Below are 16,093 nucleotides of genomic sequence, written 5' to 3' on the forward strand. Positions count from 1 at the left end.
GGTAGACGGGTGGATGGGTGGATGGGTGGAAGGGTGGATGGATGAATCTATGGGTGGGTTGAGGGATGAATGGACTGGTGGGTGGATGGGTGGGAGAGTTGATGGATGGTAGACAGGTGGGTGGATGGAAGGTTGGGGGCTGGATGTGTGGGCACACAAATGGTTGGGTGGATGGACGGTGGGATAAATGGGTGGATGGGTGGATGGATGGATGGATGGATGGATGGATGGATGGATGGATGGATGGATGGATGAGTCACTGAGTGGGTTGAGGGATGGATGGATTGGTGGATGGGTGGATGGGACAGCTGGTAGATAGGTGGGTGGATGGGTGGGTGGGATCTGGGTGGGTGGGTACACAGGTGGTTGGATGGATGGATGGATGGAGGATGGATGGATGGATGGATGGATGGATGGATGGATGGATGGATGGATGGAAGACTCAGTGTGTAGGCTGATGGGTGGATGGATGGATGGATGGATGGATTGGTGAATGGGTGGGACAGTTGGTAGGTGGGCTGGGGGGTAGACGGATGGATGGATGGATGGGTGGGTGGATGGATGGGTGGGAGCTGGATGGATGGGCACATGGGTGGTTGGGTGGATGGGGCTTCCCCTGAGGAGGGGCTTCGGACATAACCCCCTGCGTGGTCTGGCAGGAGGAGCACAAGCAGCTGAGCAGCATGCTGGGCTGCGAGGTGACCTCCATGCTCTGCGTCCCCGTCACCAGCCGGGCCACCGCCCAGGTGGTGGCATTGGCCTGCGCCTTCAACAAGCTGAGCGGGGAGAGGTGAGCTTGGCTTGGAGGCCAGGATCTGACCCTCACCCTGTCCCCACTGCCCCGCACCCCGACCACTTTGGGGGTGCCAGAGCACCTCGGTGACGGGGGCGGGGGACAGGGGACTGAGGTGGTGTCCCCACCCCGCAGCTACACGGAGGCGGACGAGCACAAGATCCAGCACTGCTTCTGCTACACCTCCACGGTGCTCACCAGCACCTTGGCCTTCCAGAAGGAGCAGAAGCTCAAGTGCGAGTGCCAGGTGAGCGCCCGCGGGTGCCCGCGTCACGCCAAGCACACGCGTGTGCGTGGCCCGCGTCACGCCGGTGACCCACGGAACGTTGTCCCCTCCAGGCTCTGCTGCAGGTGGCGAAGAACCTCTTCACGCACTTGGGTAGGTGCACCCCGTGGGGAGCACCCGTGGGGGTGTCCCCAGGCTGGGGGACCCCGTCCCGGCGGGGGGAGGGGCGGAGGAGGGCGGCCACGAGCACGCGTGGAGGCGTGTGCGGGCGGGCTGCGTGAGCACGGAGCTCACGTGGGCTGAGACACGCGGGCACACGCGTGCTGCTGCGTGCACATGTGTGCATCGCTACACGCATGCTCTGCTGCACACATGTGCACTGCTGCACACATGCCACATACATGTACACACACACGCATGTACACACATGTGCTCATGCATGCACACACGCACACGCATGCCAGTGCACACGCACACACAAACATGCACCCATGACCTCATGCACACGCATGCACTGATGTATGCACGTATGCACGTGCATGTGCACACACATGCACACACACAGAGGCGTGCACACTCATGCACATGCACGCACGCGTGCCCATGCACACTCACACATGCACACGGACACATGCAGACACGCACGCTCATGCATGCACATCCGTGCACACACACATGTACACACATATGCTCATGTGTGCACACACATACACACACACATGCACACACACATGTAAGCATGCACACATGCACATATCTGCACACACGTGCATGCTCAAACACGCACCCACACGTGCAAACGCATGCGTGCACACATGCATGCACACGCACACACAGATATGTACCCATGCCCACATGCACACACATGCACAGATATATGCACACACGCATGTGCACATGCACACACAGAGGCGTGCACACTCATGCAGGCATGCACACGCATACCCACAGATGCCCACATGCACGCACATGCATGCACACATACATGTAAGTGCACATGCACACATGCACGCACCCATGCACACGCGTATGCTCATGCACACATACGTGTGCACATGGACACATGCACACACATGCAGACGTGCTCATGCATGCACACACATATCCACACACATGCACACACATGTAAACATGCACACACACATGTCTGCACACACATGCACGCACGCATGCGTGCCCATGCACACGCACACACACAAATATGCACCCATGCCCACATGCCCACACACATGTGCACAGATTTATCACACGTACAGACATGCACACGCACACAGAGCTGTGCACACTCATGCACGCACACGTGCCCATGCACACTCACACACGCACATGGACACATGCAGACACGCACGCTCATGCATGCACACCCATGCACACGTGCATGGCTACATGCACACACACACGTACATGCATATGCTCATGTGTGCACACCATACACACACACATGCACACACACACGTAAACATGCACACACGCACATGTCTGCACACACGTGCATGCTCAAACACGCACCCACACGTGCAAACGCATGCGTGCACACACGCATGCACGCGCACACACAAATATGCACCCATGCCCACATGCATGCACACACATGCACAGATGTATGCACACATGCATGTGCACACACAGAGGCGTGCACACTCATGCAGGCATGCACACGCATACCCACAGATGCCCACATGCACGCACATGCATGCACACATACATGTTTATGCACATGCACACACGCATGCACCATGCACACGCACATGCTCATGTGTGCACACACATGTAAACATGCACACACACACATGTCTGCACACACATGCGTGTGCAAACATGTCTCTGACCCTTCTCCCCCCACCTCACCCCACAGATGACGTCTCCGTCCTGCTCCAGGAGATCATCACGGAGGCCCGAAACCTCAGCAACGCGGAGATGTGAGTGGGTGGGGGGGACACCCATGGGTGGGGGGGACACCCATGCGGGGGGCCGGGACCCCCTTGGGTGCCAGCGCCCGTCGTCTCTCGCAGATGCTCCGTGTTCCTGCTGGACCGGCTCAGCCACGAGCTGGTGGCCAAGGTGTTTGATGGTGGCGTGGTGGACGACGAGGTGAGCACGGGTGGGGGTCTGGGTGGGGGTCCTGGGGTCCTGCCCCCCACCCCGGCCGTGCCCATCAGCCCCGTCTCCCACCCGCAGAGCTACGAGATCCGCATCCCCGCCGACCAGGGCATCGCCGGGCACGTGGCCACCACCGGCAAGATCCTCAACATCCAGGACGCCTACTCGCACCCGCTCTTCTACCGCGGCGTGGACGACAGCACCGGCTTCCGCACCCGCAACATCCTCTGCTTCCCCATCAAGAACGAGAGCCAGGGTGCGGGGGGCACCCGGTGGGGGGGGACATGGTGGTGGGACCAGGAGTGGGGGCATGGAGGTGGCGCCTGGCATGGGGGAATGGTGGTGGGACCCAGTGTGGGGGCATGGTGGTGGAATCCAGTGTGAGGACATGGTGGTGGGACCCAGTACGAGGGGATGGTGGTGGCAGCTGCCATGGAGGCATGGTGGTGGGACCAGGAGTGGGGACATGGTGGTGGGACCTGGCATGGGGGAATGGAGGTGGGACCCGGTGTGGGGACATGGTGGTGGAAACCAGTATGAGGGTATGGAGGTGGCACCTGGCATGGAGGCATGGTGGTGGGACCAGGAGTGGGGACATGGTGGTGGGACTAGGAGTGGGGACACGGTGGTGGCACCTGGCATGGGGTTCTGGTGGTGGAACCCGGTGTGGGGACATGGTGGTGGGACCATGTGTGGGGGCATGGAGGTGGTACCTGGCATGGGGACATGGTGGTGGAACCCCGTGTGGGGGCATGGAGGTGGCACCTGGCATGGGGGAATGGAGGTGGTACCTGGCATGGGGACATGGTGGTGGAACCCCGTGTGGGGGCATGGAGGTGGCGCCTGGCATGGGGGAATGGTGGTGGGACCCAGTGTGGGGGCATGGTGGTGGAATCCAGTGTGAGGACATGGTGGTGGGACCCAGTATGAGGGGGATGGTGGTGGCACCTGCCATGGAGGCATGGTGGTGGGACCAGGAGTGGGGACATGGTGGTGGGACTAGGAGTGGGGACACGGTGGTGGCACCTGGCATGGGGTTCTGGTGGTGGAACCCGGTGTGGGGACATGGTGGTGGGACCATGTGTGGGGGCATGGAGGTGGTACCTGGCATGGGGACATGGTGGTGGAACCCCGTGTGGGGGCATGGAGGTGGCACCTGGCATGGGGGAATGGAGGTGGTACCTGGCATGGGGACATGGTGGTGGAACCCCGTGTGGGGGCATGGAGGTGGCACCTGGCATGGGGACATGGTGGTGGAACCCCGTGTGGGGGCATGGAGGTGGCACCTGGCATGGGGTTCTGGTGGTGGGACCCGGTTTGGGGACATGATGGTGGTGGAACCCAGTATGAGGGCATGGAGGTGGCACCTGGCATGGGAGCATGGCGGTGGCATCTGGTGTGGGGGCATGGCGGCGGCACCCAGCATGGAGGCACCCCGTGTGGGGGACATGGAGGTGGCACCCAGTGTGGGGGCCTGGTGGTGGCAGCTGGTGTGGGGGCACTCAGCGTGGGGGGCATGGAGGGGGCACCTGGTGTGGGGGCATGGTGGTGGGAACTGGGGTGGGGGGTGAGGAGGTGGCACTTGGCATGGGGGCACAGTGGTGGCACCTGGGCATGGGGGGGGTCCAGGCACCCACCCATGGGGACAGCATCAGCCCTCAGGACACTGTACAGCACTTTCCCCAGCCCATGGCCACCGCCCTGTCCCCTAGCCCGTGGCCACAGCACTGTTCCCACCCCATGGGCATGGTCATGTCACCAGCAAGTGGCCAAGATCTTGTCCCCAACCCATGGATACCATCGTGTCCTCCACCATGTGGCCACAGCACTGTGCCCAACCCATGGGCATGGTCTTGTCCCCATGGGCAAGTGGGCAAGATCTTGTCCCCCAACCCATGACCACCATCCTGTCCCCCACCACATGGCCACAGCACTGTCCCCACTCCATGTGCGCCATCCTGTCCCCAGCCCGTGGCCACAGCACTGTCCCCAACACATGGGCATGGTCTTCTCCTCAGTAAGTGGCCAAGATCTTGTCCCCAACCCATAGACATGATCCTGTCCCCCAACCCGTTGCCACAGCATTGTCCCCAGCCCATGGCCACCATCCTGTCCCCCACCACGTGGCCACAGCACTGTCCCCAACCCATGGTGACCATCCTGTCCTCCACCCCATGGGCATGGCCTTGTCCCCAGCAAGTGGCCAAGATCTTGTCACCCAACCCATGGCCACCATCCTGTCCTCCATCCCATGGGCACCATCGTGTCCCCCACCACGTGGCCACAGCAGTGTCCCCAACCCATGGCCACCATCCTGTCCCCACTCCATGGGCCCCATCCTGTCCACCCCCCCCCCCGGTGGCCTGACCCTGTCCCCTCCCTGTCCCCAGAGGTCATCGGGGTGGCCGAGCTGGTCAACAAGATCAACGGCCCCTGGTTCAGCAAGTTCGACGAGGACCTGGCCACCGCCTTCTCCATCTACTGTGGCATCAGCATCGCCCACGTGGGTGCCCCGGGGAGGGGGGGGTCCCCAACCCGGGGGGGGTCCCCAACCTGGGGGGGGGTCCCAGAGGTTGTCCCACCCCGGGGGGGGCCATGGGTGGCCCCAGAGGTTCTCACAGCGCAGAGGGACAGGGATGGGGGGAACGTGTGGGTGGTCCCGGTTCCTTGGGGACGAGCGGTGGTGGCAATGGGCTGGGGGGGGCTGGGGGGTGCTGAGGGTACTGGGGGGGGGTTGGGGGGATCTGTCCCCCCCCCCCAGCTCTCCCATCCCCCCCTCCCACCCCGCAGTCGCTGCTGTACAAGAAGGTGAACGAGGCGCAGTACCGCAGCCACCTGGCCAACGAGATGATGATGTACCACATGAAGGTGAGGTGGCACTGGGGATGGGGACACGCGTTGGGGACCCCCACCCACCCCTGCTCTGCCACCGCTGGGTCCCCACGCTCCCCCCCGAGGGGGTGGCGTGGGGCTGGGGGAGGTTGGGTGGGGGTGACACCGACGGGCTCTCTGATCTGGTTGGGGTTGCCATGGCCCAGGGGACAGCTTTGGGACACCCTGGGGACAGCTGGGTGATGCCCAGGGAACAGCTTGGGGACACCTAAGGGACAGCTTGAGGACACCCCAGGGACAGCTTGGGGACACCCTGGGGAGAGTCTGGGGATGCCCTGGGGACAGCTTGGGGACACCTGGAGGACAGCTTGGGGACACCCTGGGGACAGCTTGGGGACGCCCAGGGGACTGTTTGGGGGACACCCTGGGGACAGCTTGGGGACACCCAGGGGATAGCTTGGGCATGCCCAGAGGACAGCTTGGGGACACCCTGGGGACAGCTTGGGGACACCCAGGGGATAGCTTGGGCATGCCCAGGGGACAGCTTGGGGACACCCCAGGGACAGCTTGAGGACACCCTGGGGACAGCTTGGGGACAGCTTGGGGACGCCCAGGGGACTGCTTGGGGACACCCTGGGGGCCGCTTGGGGACACCCTGGGGAATGCTTGGGGACACCCCGGGGACAGCTTCGGGATGCCCAGGGGACAGCTTGGGGACACCCCAGGGACATCTTGGGGACACCCAGGGGACTGCTTTGGGACAGCTTGAGGACACCCTGGGGACAGCTTGGGGATGCCCAAGGGACAGCTTGAGGACACCTAAGGGACAGCTTGAGGACACCCCAGGGACAGCTTGGGGACACCCTGGGGAGAGTCTGGGGATGCCCTGGGGACAGCTTGGGGACACCTGGAGGACAGCTTGGGGACACCCTGGGGACAGCTTGGGGACGCCCAGGGGACTGTTTGGGGGACACCCTGGGGGCAGTTTGGGGGACACCCAGGGGATAGCTTGGGCATGCCCAGAGGACAGCTTGGGGACAGCTTAGGGACAGCTTGGGGACACCCTGGGGACAGCTTGGGGACAGCTTGGGGACGCCCAGGGGACTGCTTGGGGACACCCTGGGGGCCGCTTGGGGACACCCTGGGGAATGCTTGGGGACACCCCAGGGACATCTTGGGGACACCCAGGGGACTGCTTTGGGACAGCTTGAGGACACCCCGAGGACAGCTTGGGGATGCCCAAGGGACAGCTTGGGGACACCTAAGGGACAGCTTGAGGACACCCCAGGGACAGCTTCGGGATGCCCAGGGGACAGCTTGGGGACAGCTTGGGGACGCCCAGGGGACTGCTTGGGGACACCCCGGGGGCCGCTTGGGGACACCCTGGGAAATGCTTGGGGACACCCCGGGGACAGCTTCGGGATGCCCAGGGGACAGCTTGGGGACACCCAGGGGACTGCTTTGGGACAGCTTGAGGACACCCTGGGGACAGCTTGGGGATGCCCAAGGGACAGCTTGGGGACACCTAAGGGACAGCTTGAGGACACCCCAGGGACAGCTTGGGGACACCCTGGGGAGAGTCTGGGGATGCCCTGGGGACAGCTTGGGGACACCTGGAGGACAGCTTGGGGACACCCTGGGGACAGCTTGGGGACACCCTGGGGATAGCTTGGGCATGCCCAGAGGACAGCTTGGGGACGCCCAGGGGGACAGCTTGGGGACAGCTTAGGGACACCCCAGCGACATCTTGGGGATGCCCAGGGAACAGATTGGGGACAACCTGGGGACAGCTTGGGGATGGCTTGGGGATGCCCAGGGGACAGCCTGGGGACACCCCAGGGGACAGTTTGGGGACACCCTGGGGACACCTTGGGGACACCCCTGGGACCTCCGGGCCACCGGCGCTGGCGCCCGCAGGTCTCAGACGACGAGTACACCAAGCTGCTGAGCGAGGGCATCCAGCCCGTGTCCACCATCCACCCCAACTTCGCCAGCTTCACCTACACCCCACGCTCGCTCCCCGAGGACGACACCTCCATGGTGAGGACCCGCGGGGACTGTCCCCAAGTGCCACCATCCTCCCGGTCAGGTGGCCTACCCCAGCCCTGGGGTGCGGGGTGGGGGTCATCCCGTCGTCACCCACCCTGTCCCCTCCGCAGGCCATCCTCAGCATGCTGCAGGACATGAACTTCATCAACACCTACAAGATGGACCGGCAGACGCTCACCAGGTGGGTTCCCATCCCCACGTCCGCCTGCGGGACCCCCGGGCAGGTTTTGGGGTGGGGTGGGGACGTGAAGACCCCTCCCCACCCCTGCCAGGTTCTGCCTGATGGTGAAGAAGGGCTACCGTGACCCCCCCTACCACAACTGGATGCACGCCTTCTCCGTCTCCCACTTCTGCTACCTGCTCTACAAGAACCTGGAGCTGGTCAACTACCTGGAGTAAGGCCAGCCACCGTCCCCTGTCCCCATCCTCCGGCCCGGCCGCGACTCTCCCTGCCTCAGTTTCCCTCCTTTCCCTCCCCTCCCCTCCCCACCTAGAGACATCGAGATCTTTGCCCTCTTCATCTCCTGCATGTGCCATGACCTGGACCACAGAGGCACCAACAACTCCTTCCAGGTGGCCTCGGTGAGCTGAGCCCCGCGCTGGCACCGGGCATGGGTGGGGGGGACGGGGACAGGGATGGGGTTGGGTGGGGTCTTCACCCCCATAGCTGGTGACTCCGGCCGCTCTGGTTTGTAGAAATCGGTCCTGGCCGCGCTGTACAGCTCGGAGGGCTCCGTGATGGAGGTAAGGTGTCCATCATCCCCCCTCCAAGATGTCTCCTCACCCACACCCTGACAGCACCCACCCACCGCCCCGGCTTCTCCCGCAGAGGCACCACTTCGCCCAGGCCATCGCCATCCTCAACAGCCAAGGTTGCAACATCTTCGACCACTTCTCCCGTAAGGTGAGGTCCCATCCCCACCTCCAACCTCGCCATCTCACCTGTGTCCCCTGGGTTGAGCACCCGCGCCCTCTCCGGACCCCCCACCCAGCTCCCCGTCCCTTGGGGTGCAGGGGCTGGCAGGCGCGGCAACCACCTTGCCTGGTCCCGCAGGACTACCAGCGCATGCTGGACCTGATGAGGGACATCATCTTGGCCACCGACCTGGCCCACCACCTGCGTATCTTCAAGGACCTCCAGAAGATGGCGGAAGGTGAAGCTCTTGAGATCCAGGGGGGCTGGTGGGAACTCCAGCCCACCAAGGCTGGGAACTCAAGCCCATCAAGGCTGGGAATTCAAGCCCACCAAGGTGGGAACTCAAGCCCACCAAGGTTGGGAACTCAAACCCACCAAGGTGGGAACTCAAGCTCACCAAGGCTGGGAACTCAAACCCACCAAGGCTGGGAATTCAAGCCCACCAAGGTGGGAACTCAAGCCCACCAAGGTTGGGAACTCAAACACACCAAGGTGGGAACTCAAGCCACCAAGGTTGGGAACTCAGACCCACCAAGGTGGGAACTCAAGCCCACCAAGGTTGAGAACTCAAACCCACCAAGGTGGGAACTCAAGCCCACCAGGGTTGGGAACTCAAACCCAACAAGGTGGGAACTCAAGCCCACCAGGGTTGGGAACTCAAACCCAACAAGGTGGGAACTCAAGCTCACCAAGGCTGGGAACTCAAACCCACCAAGGCTGGGAATTCAAGCCCACCAAGGTGGGAATTCAAGCCCACCAAGGTTGGGAACTCAAACCCACCAAGGTGGGAACTCAAACCCACCTAAGTTGGGAGGTGACATGGCCGGTTCTGAACATCCCCAAAGTCCTCGTGGTGGGGGGTGGTGGTGGGATGGAGCTTGTGGGGCTCCTTCCCGAGCCCCCCACCCCAACCCCTGCCCCGCTCCCTGCCCGGCAGTGGGCTACGACCCCAAGAACAAGCAGCACCACAGCCTGCTGCTCTGCCTGCTGATGACCTCCTGCGACCTCTCCGACCAGACCAAGGGCTGGAAGACCACCCGGAAGATAGCAGTGAGTGTCACGCCGCGGGGCTGACCCCCCCCTCACTCTCCCCCCCCCCGAATGCCACCCCTCCCCAGGGCCACCCGCACGTCTCCAGGCGCCGGGGACCAGCCTTGTCCCTCGCTGTGGCATCGTGCCCCACGGAGGAGGTCCCTGCCCCATGAAGAGCTGTCCTCCTGTGGCCGTGGGGAGGGGGCTGGAGGGAAGGAGGGGTGGGGGGGGGTCACCCCAGGCCCCCCTCCATGCTGACAACCCATCCCTTGCAGGAGCTAATCTACAAGGAGTTCTTCTCCCAGGGTGACCTGGTAGGTGGCACCAGGCCTTGGTGCAGGGTTGGGTTTGGCCAAGGCTCTTGGCAAGCACCAAGGGGGCTTGGTTGAGGTGGGGGCCACCGGCGTTGACCCCCCCCTTGCCACCACCCGCAGGAGAAGGCCATGGGCAACCGCCCGCTGGAGATGATGGACCGGGAGAAAGCCTACATCCCCGAGCTGCAGATCAGCTTCATGGAGCACATCGCCATGCCCATCTACAAGTACGGCACCGGTGATGGGGTGGGGGGGTCCATCTCCCATGACACCCCCCCACCCATACCTTGCCATACCATGGTGGGACACCCCACCCATACCTTGCCATGCCGTGGTGGGATGGTGGGATGCTGGGTGGGAACTTCTCCAGATGTTAGAGGGGTCTCCAAGCAGCGGGGTTGAGGGGAGCGGAGTGGCACCCATCCAAGGGGGTGGAAGCTGATGCTGATGGGGTGCCCCCCACCTTGCCCCCCACCCAGGTTGCTGCAGGACCTCTTCCCCAAGGCGGCGGAGCTCTACGAGAGGGTGGCCAGCAACCGGGAGCAGTGGACCAAGGTCTCCCACAAATTCACCATCCGGGGCTTGCCCAGCAACAACTCCCTGGACTTCCTGGATGAAGAATATGACCCCCAAGCCCCCGACCCCCAACTCAACGGCTGCCTGGAGCCCGAGGGGGGGCAACCCGAGGCGGGGGGCGAGTGAGGGGGTCGTGTTTGGGGGAGGGGGACACCAGGAGCATCCCCCACCCTCGTCCCCCCAGCCCGTCGGGAGGAGGTTTTGGGGGGGACAGTGGTGACTCTGGACCGTGGTGGTGAGGTCCTGCCCCACCGGTGGGTGACTGTCCCCCTCCCTCCAGGGCAGGGATCCCCCCCTGTCCCCCCCACCAGCCCACCCGGTGGTCCCGGGACCCCTCTTTGCTGGGACTGCGGGACCGAGGTCCTTCAAACTGCCTTAAGGCTGCGGGTCCAAAGCGGGGCGTGAAGGTGTGGGAGAGGGGCTGGGTGGTCGTGGGTGGGGGGGGTCAAGATCAGGCCCTTGGGGACCCCCAGACCCATGGAAGGACTCGTGGCCCTCACCCACCTGTTCCCACGTCCCCTGCAAGGGCTACATGTGTGCCGAGGTGGGGGTCTCCTGCCCCTGGTTGGCACGCACAGGGTGGGGTCGGGGGCTGCGCTCCCCCAGGGCCACCACAGAGGGGTCTGACTGCTGTGTTGACCGCCATGTGTGGACCTGACAGCATCCCCTTGGGTCCTACAGACCACCATGCATGGATCCTCATGGTGTCCTGGGGTCCATCTGCTCCTGCAGACCACCATGCATGGTGTCCTGGGGTCCATCTGCTCCCTACAGACCACCATGCATGGTCTCCCGGGCTCCCTCTGCTCCTGCAGACCACCATGCATGGAGACTGATGGTCTCCTGGGGTTCATCTGCTCCTACAGACCACCATGCGTGGAGCCTGATGGTCTCCTGTGGCCCCTCAGGTCCTACAGACCATCATGCATGGTCTCTTGGGGTCCATCTGCTCCTACAGACCACCGTGCATGGATCCTCATGGTCTCCTGGGGTCCCTCTGGTCCTACAGACCACCATGCATGGTCTCCTGGGGTCCATCTGCTCCTACAGACCATCATGCATGGTGTCCTGGGGTCCCTCTGCTCCTGCAGACCACCATGCATGGTCTCGTGGAGTCCATCTGCTCCTACAGACCACCATGCATGGAGCCTGATGGTCTCCTGTGGCCCATCAGGTCCTACAGACCACCATGCATGGTCTCCTGGGGTCCATCTGCTCCTACAGACCACCGTACATGGAGCCTGATGGTCTGTTGTGGCCCCTCTGCTCCTACAGACCACCATGCATGTGTCCTGGGATCCATCTGCTCCTACAGACCACCGTACATGGAGCCTGATGGTCTCCTGTGGCCCCTCAGGTCCTACACACCACGATGCATGGAGCCTGATGGTCTCCTGGGGTCGCTCTGGTCCTACAGACCACCATGCATGGATCCTCATGGTCTCCCGGGGTCCCTCTGGTCCTGCAGGCTACCATGCATGGATTCTGGTGGTCTCCCAGGGTCTCTCTGCTCCTATAGACCACCGTACATGGAGCCTGATGGTCTCCTGGGGTCCCTCAGGTCCCGCAAGCCACCATGCATGGACCCTGATGGTCTTCTGTGGTCCCTTCGGTCCCATTGACTGCTGTGCATCCACCCTGCCGGTGTCCCATGGCCCCTCTGGCCCTGCAGGCCACCATGCATGGACCCTGATGGTCTCCTGTGGCCCCTCTGGTCTTACAGGCCACCGTGCAGGGACTCTGATGGTCTCCTGTGGTCTTTCTGATCCCAACAACTGCCACGCATGGACCCCACCATCTTCCTGTGGTCATTCTGGTCCCACTGACTGCCATGCATGGACCTTACCATTCTCCCACGGTCCTTCTGGACCCATAGACCACGATGCATGGATGGTGATGGCCTCCTGTGGTCCCTCCGGTCCTACTTGGCGCCGTGCATGGATCCTGATGGTCTGCCATGATCCTTCCTGTCCTACAAACCACCATGCATGGACCCTGCCATTCTCCCATGATCCCTCCTGGCCTACAAACCACCATGCATGGACCCTGCCATCCTCCTGTGGTCCCTCCTGTCCTACAAACCACCATGTATGGACCCTGCCATCCTCCCGTGGTCCCTCCTGTCCTACAAACCACGATGCATGGATGGTGATGGCCTCCTGTGGTCCCTCCTGTCCTACAAACCACCATGCATGGACCCTGCCATCCTCCCATGGTCCCTCCTGTCCTACAAACCACCATGCATGGATGGTGATGGCCTCCTGTTGTCCCTCCTGTCCTACAGACCAACATGCATGGACAGTGGTGGCCTGCTGTGGACCTTCCTGTCCTACGAACCACCATGCATGGACGATGATGGCCTCCCATGGTTCCTCCTGTCCTACAGACCACCATGCATGGATGATGATTGCCTCCTGTGGTTTCTCCTGTCCACAAACCACCATGCAAGGATGGTGACAGCCTCCCATGGTCCCTCCTGTCCTACAAACCACCATGCATGGACGATGATGGCCTCCCGTGATCCTTCCTGTCCTACAAACCACCATGCATGGACCTTGCCATCCTTCTTTGGTCCCTCCTGTCCTACAGACCACCATGCATGGATGGTGGTGACCTCCCATGGACCCTTCTGTCCTACAGACCACCATGCATGGATCTTGCCATCCTCCTGTGGTCCCTCCTGTCCTACTGATCACCATACATGGACGGTGGTGGCCTCCCATGGACCCTCCTGTCCTACAGACCACCATGCATGGACGGTGATGGCCTCCCGTGGTTCCTCTGGTCCTACTGACCTCCGTGCATGGACCCTGATGATCTACCCAGTCCCACAACCCAACATGTGTGGACCCTGCAGCCTCAGAGGCTCTGCTCAACCGGCCCCCCAGGTCTGTGTTACCCTGACCAAAGCCACCCGAAACACCCATGAGCAGGGGAACCGGGGCAGGGCAAACCCACCTTGCCAGGGTTGAGCTAGAAGAGGGGCCGGGGATGAGGGTGGGTGCTGAGCCCCCAAAGGCTGCATCACCCAGCTCGTGGCAGCCGGTGGGTTCACCGTCACAGTGGGGGAAGGTGATGGAAGCGGCGTGATGGAACCCCAGCATTGCCGAGGTCGGTCCCACCAGAACTGGTCCCACCACAGGGTCAAGGTCACCCACGGGGCCATTCGCCATCCCCGGCACTGCTCCCACCCGGATCTGGGCTCCCGGGCCACCTCTCCTCTCGCCGGTTCTCTCGGGGCGCCTGGGGGGTCCGCGCGTGGGTGTCGGTGGGAGACCCCCCGAGTCCGAGCAGCTCCCCGGGGACGCAGCGAACCGGATTCCTTTTGCCTTACCTTCTCGGAGATGCCTTCAGCGAGACGCTTCGCTCAACGCCCGGGAGGACCCGCCCGGTGCCCACGGCTTCGCCTACGAGACCCCCTCCTCAAACCCAGCTCCCCCTCCCCACACCGCCACGCGATGACACTGAGGGGGGACAACGATGCTCCCGGAAGGCAACGAACCCCCAAACTCCAAGAAGAAGAAGATCGCTCCATCCCCGTGCCACCAACCGCTCCCGGCTGGTACCCGCAGCCCGGGTGCCGAACCGGGGGGTGCCCGGCGGTGTGGGGGGGTCTCGGTGGGTCCCGCGCCGGGGTGCCCGTTTCCCAGCCGGATCCCACTTCTCCAGCCCCCCGCCGGTGGTGTGCGTAGGTGGTCGATGCTTTCCCACCCCTGTCCGTGTCCCTGTGGATCCCGGGGAGCGCAGCCGGCCCCCCACCCGGCTCACCCATGGGTGTGTGACGCCTCCTCCGGCTCCTGCGTCCTCCCCTCTCGCTGCGCTGGTTGTTCTGGGGCCCGACGAAGCCCGAGGAGGAGACGACTCTTCTCCTTCTCCTTCTTCTCCTTCTTCTTCTTCTTCTTCTCCTTCTCCTTCTTCTCCTTCTTCTTCTTCTTCTCCTTCTCCTTCTTCTTCTTCTCCTTCTTCTTCTTCTCCTTCTTCTTCTTCTTCTCCTTCTCCTTCTTCTTCTTCTCCTTCTTCTTCTCCTTCTCCTTCTTCTCCATCTTCTTCTTCTCCATCTTCTTCTCCTTCTTCTTCTTCTTCTTCTTCTTCTTCTTCTTCTTCTTCTTCTTCTTCTTCTTCTTCCCCTTCTGCTTCTCCTCCTCTTCCTTCTTCTTCTTCTTCTTGTCCTTCTTCTGCTCCTTCTCCTTCTTCTCCCCCTTTTGCTTCTTCTCCTCCTCCTCCTTCTTCTTCTCCTTCTTCTCCCCCTTCGGCTTCTTCTCCCCCTTCTCCTCCTCCTCCTTCTTCTTCTTCTCTTTCTTCTTCTCCTCCTCCTCCCCCTTCTGCTTCCCCTCCTCCTTCTTCTCCTCCTCCTCCTCCTTCTTCTCCTTCTCCCCCTTCTTCTTCTTCCTTCTTCTCCTTCTTCTTCTTCCTTTTCTTCTCCTCCTCCTCCTTCTTCTTCTCCTTCTCCCCCTTCTTCTTCTTCTTCCCCTTCTTCTTCTTCTTCCCCTCCTCCTTCTTGTTCTTCCCCTCCTCGTCCTCCTCCTCCTCCTCCTTCTTGATGATTTTTTTTTTTTGGTGGGTTTTGGTTTTCCTAAATAAATTTCATACGTTGATCTCCCCGCGGCGGGGTCGCTGAGTGCCTCGCCTCGGGGTCCCGGGGGATGCTCTGGAGCTGGGGTGGGGGGTCCCAAGGATATGCAGTGGCACCTGGGAGCGACGGCAGGGTTTGGGGTGCAGGCAGTGATTTGGGGGTGCAGGGAGGGGTTCCCTTGAAGGGCACCCCATGGTCCCCTGGTCACCCCACCCGGTGGGGACTGGGTGGCTCCAGATGAGACTGACGCCCTTTGACACCGCCCTGTGGGGGGGACTTGGTCACCCCGGGATGCTCCAGCCCCCCCGGAATGTACTGGTGTGTCCCCCCCCCCATATTCCAGTCCCCCCCCAGTGTCCTGGTCCCTCCCACGATGCTCCAGCCCCCTAGGATGCTCCGCCCCCCCCCCCAGACCCATCTGCTGGGTGGGGACCCCCCCTGTGCCCAGGCAGGGGTGGCGTTGGGACCCCCCTATCCGGGGGCAGCAGCAGGACGCTGGGCTGGGGGGGGTGCAGGATGAGCCCCATGCCAGCACCCCACTGGGACTGGGGCAGGACCCCACATCCACGCCCGTGACCCCAGTCACCCGTGGGTGCTGTCCCCCGGCGCACCGGGCTGTGGGGTGCAGGATCCAACCCCGAGCTGCGTTTGGGGGTCCCCAGGCCGGAGCTACCCCCTCTGG

General features: G+C 62.7%; 1 protein-coding gene across 2 annotated transcripts in view; it reads left to right on the forward strand.

The window, feature by feature from the left end:
- Window positions 1–15,439, forward strand: part of PDE2A (phosphodiesterase 2A) — a 77,506-nt gene extending 62,067 nt beyond the window's left edge. For both annotated transcript variants that reach the window (XM_075414617.1, XM_075414625.1), the window contains 19 exons: window positions 660–790; window positions 929–1,040; window positions 1,133–1,172; window positions 2,875–2,938; window positions 3,032–3,110; window positions 3,198–3,375; window positions 5,510–5,622; window positions 5,910–5,987; window positions 7,869–7,991; window positions 8,111–8,181; window positions 8,273–8,395; window positions 8,495–8,582; window positions 8,697–8,744; window positions 8,830–8,904; window positions 9,055–9,154; window positions 9,854–9,966; window positions 10,224–10,262; window positions 10,383–10,489; window positions 10,742–15,439. In XM_075414617.1, coding sequence (XP_075270732.1) covers window positions 660–790; window positions 929–1,040; window positions 1,133–1,172; window positions 2,875–2,938; window positions 3,032–3,110; window positions 3,198–3,375; window positions 5,510–5,622; window positions 5,910–5,987; window positions 7,869–7,991; window positions 8,111–8,181; window positions 8,273–8,395; window positions 8,495–8,582; window positions 8,697–8,744; window positions 8,830–8,904; window positions 9,055–9,154; window positions 9,854–9,966; window positions 10,224–10,262; window positions 10,383–10,489; window positions 10,742–10,964 — 1,905 coding nt within the window. In that variant the 3' untranslated portion in view covers window positions 10,965–15,439. The remainder of the gene's footprint in view (window positions 1–659; window positions 791–928; window positions 1,041–1,132; window positions 1,173–2,874; window positions 2,939–3,031; window positions 3,111–3,197; window positions 3,376–5,509; window positions 5,623–5,909; window positions 5,988–7,868; window positions 7,992–8,110; window positions 8,182–8,272; window positions 8,396–8,494; window positions 8,583–8,696; window positions 8,745–8,829; window positions 8,905–9,054; window positions 9,155–9,853; window positions 9,967–10,223; window positions 10,263–10,382; window positions 10,490–10,741) is intronic.
- Window positions 15,440–16,093: the final 654 nt, after the last annotated feature.

Source organism: Opisthocomus hoazin, chromosome 1 (genome assembly GCF_030867145.1).
Source record: "Opisthocomus hoazin isolate bOpiHoa1 chromosome 1, bOpiHoa1.hap1, whole genome shotgun sequence".
Classification (NCBI taxonomy): Eukaryota; Metazoa; Chordata; class Aves; order Opisthocomiformes; family Opisthocomidae; genus Opisthocomus; species Opisthocomus hoazin.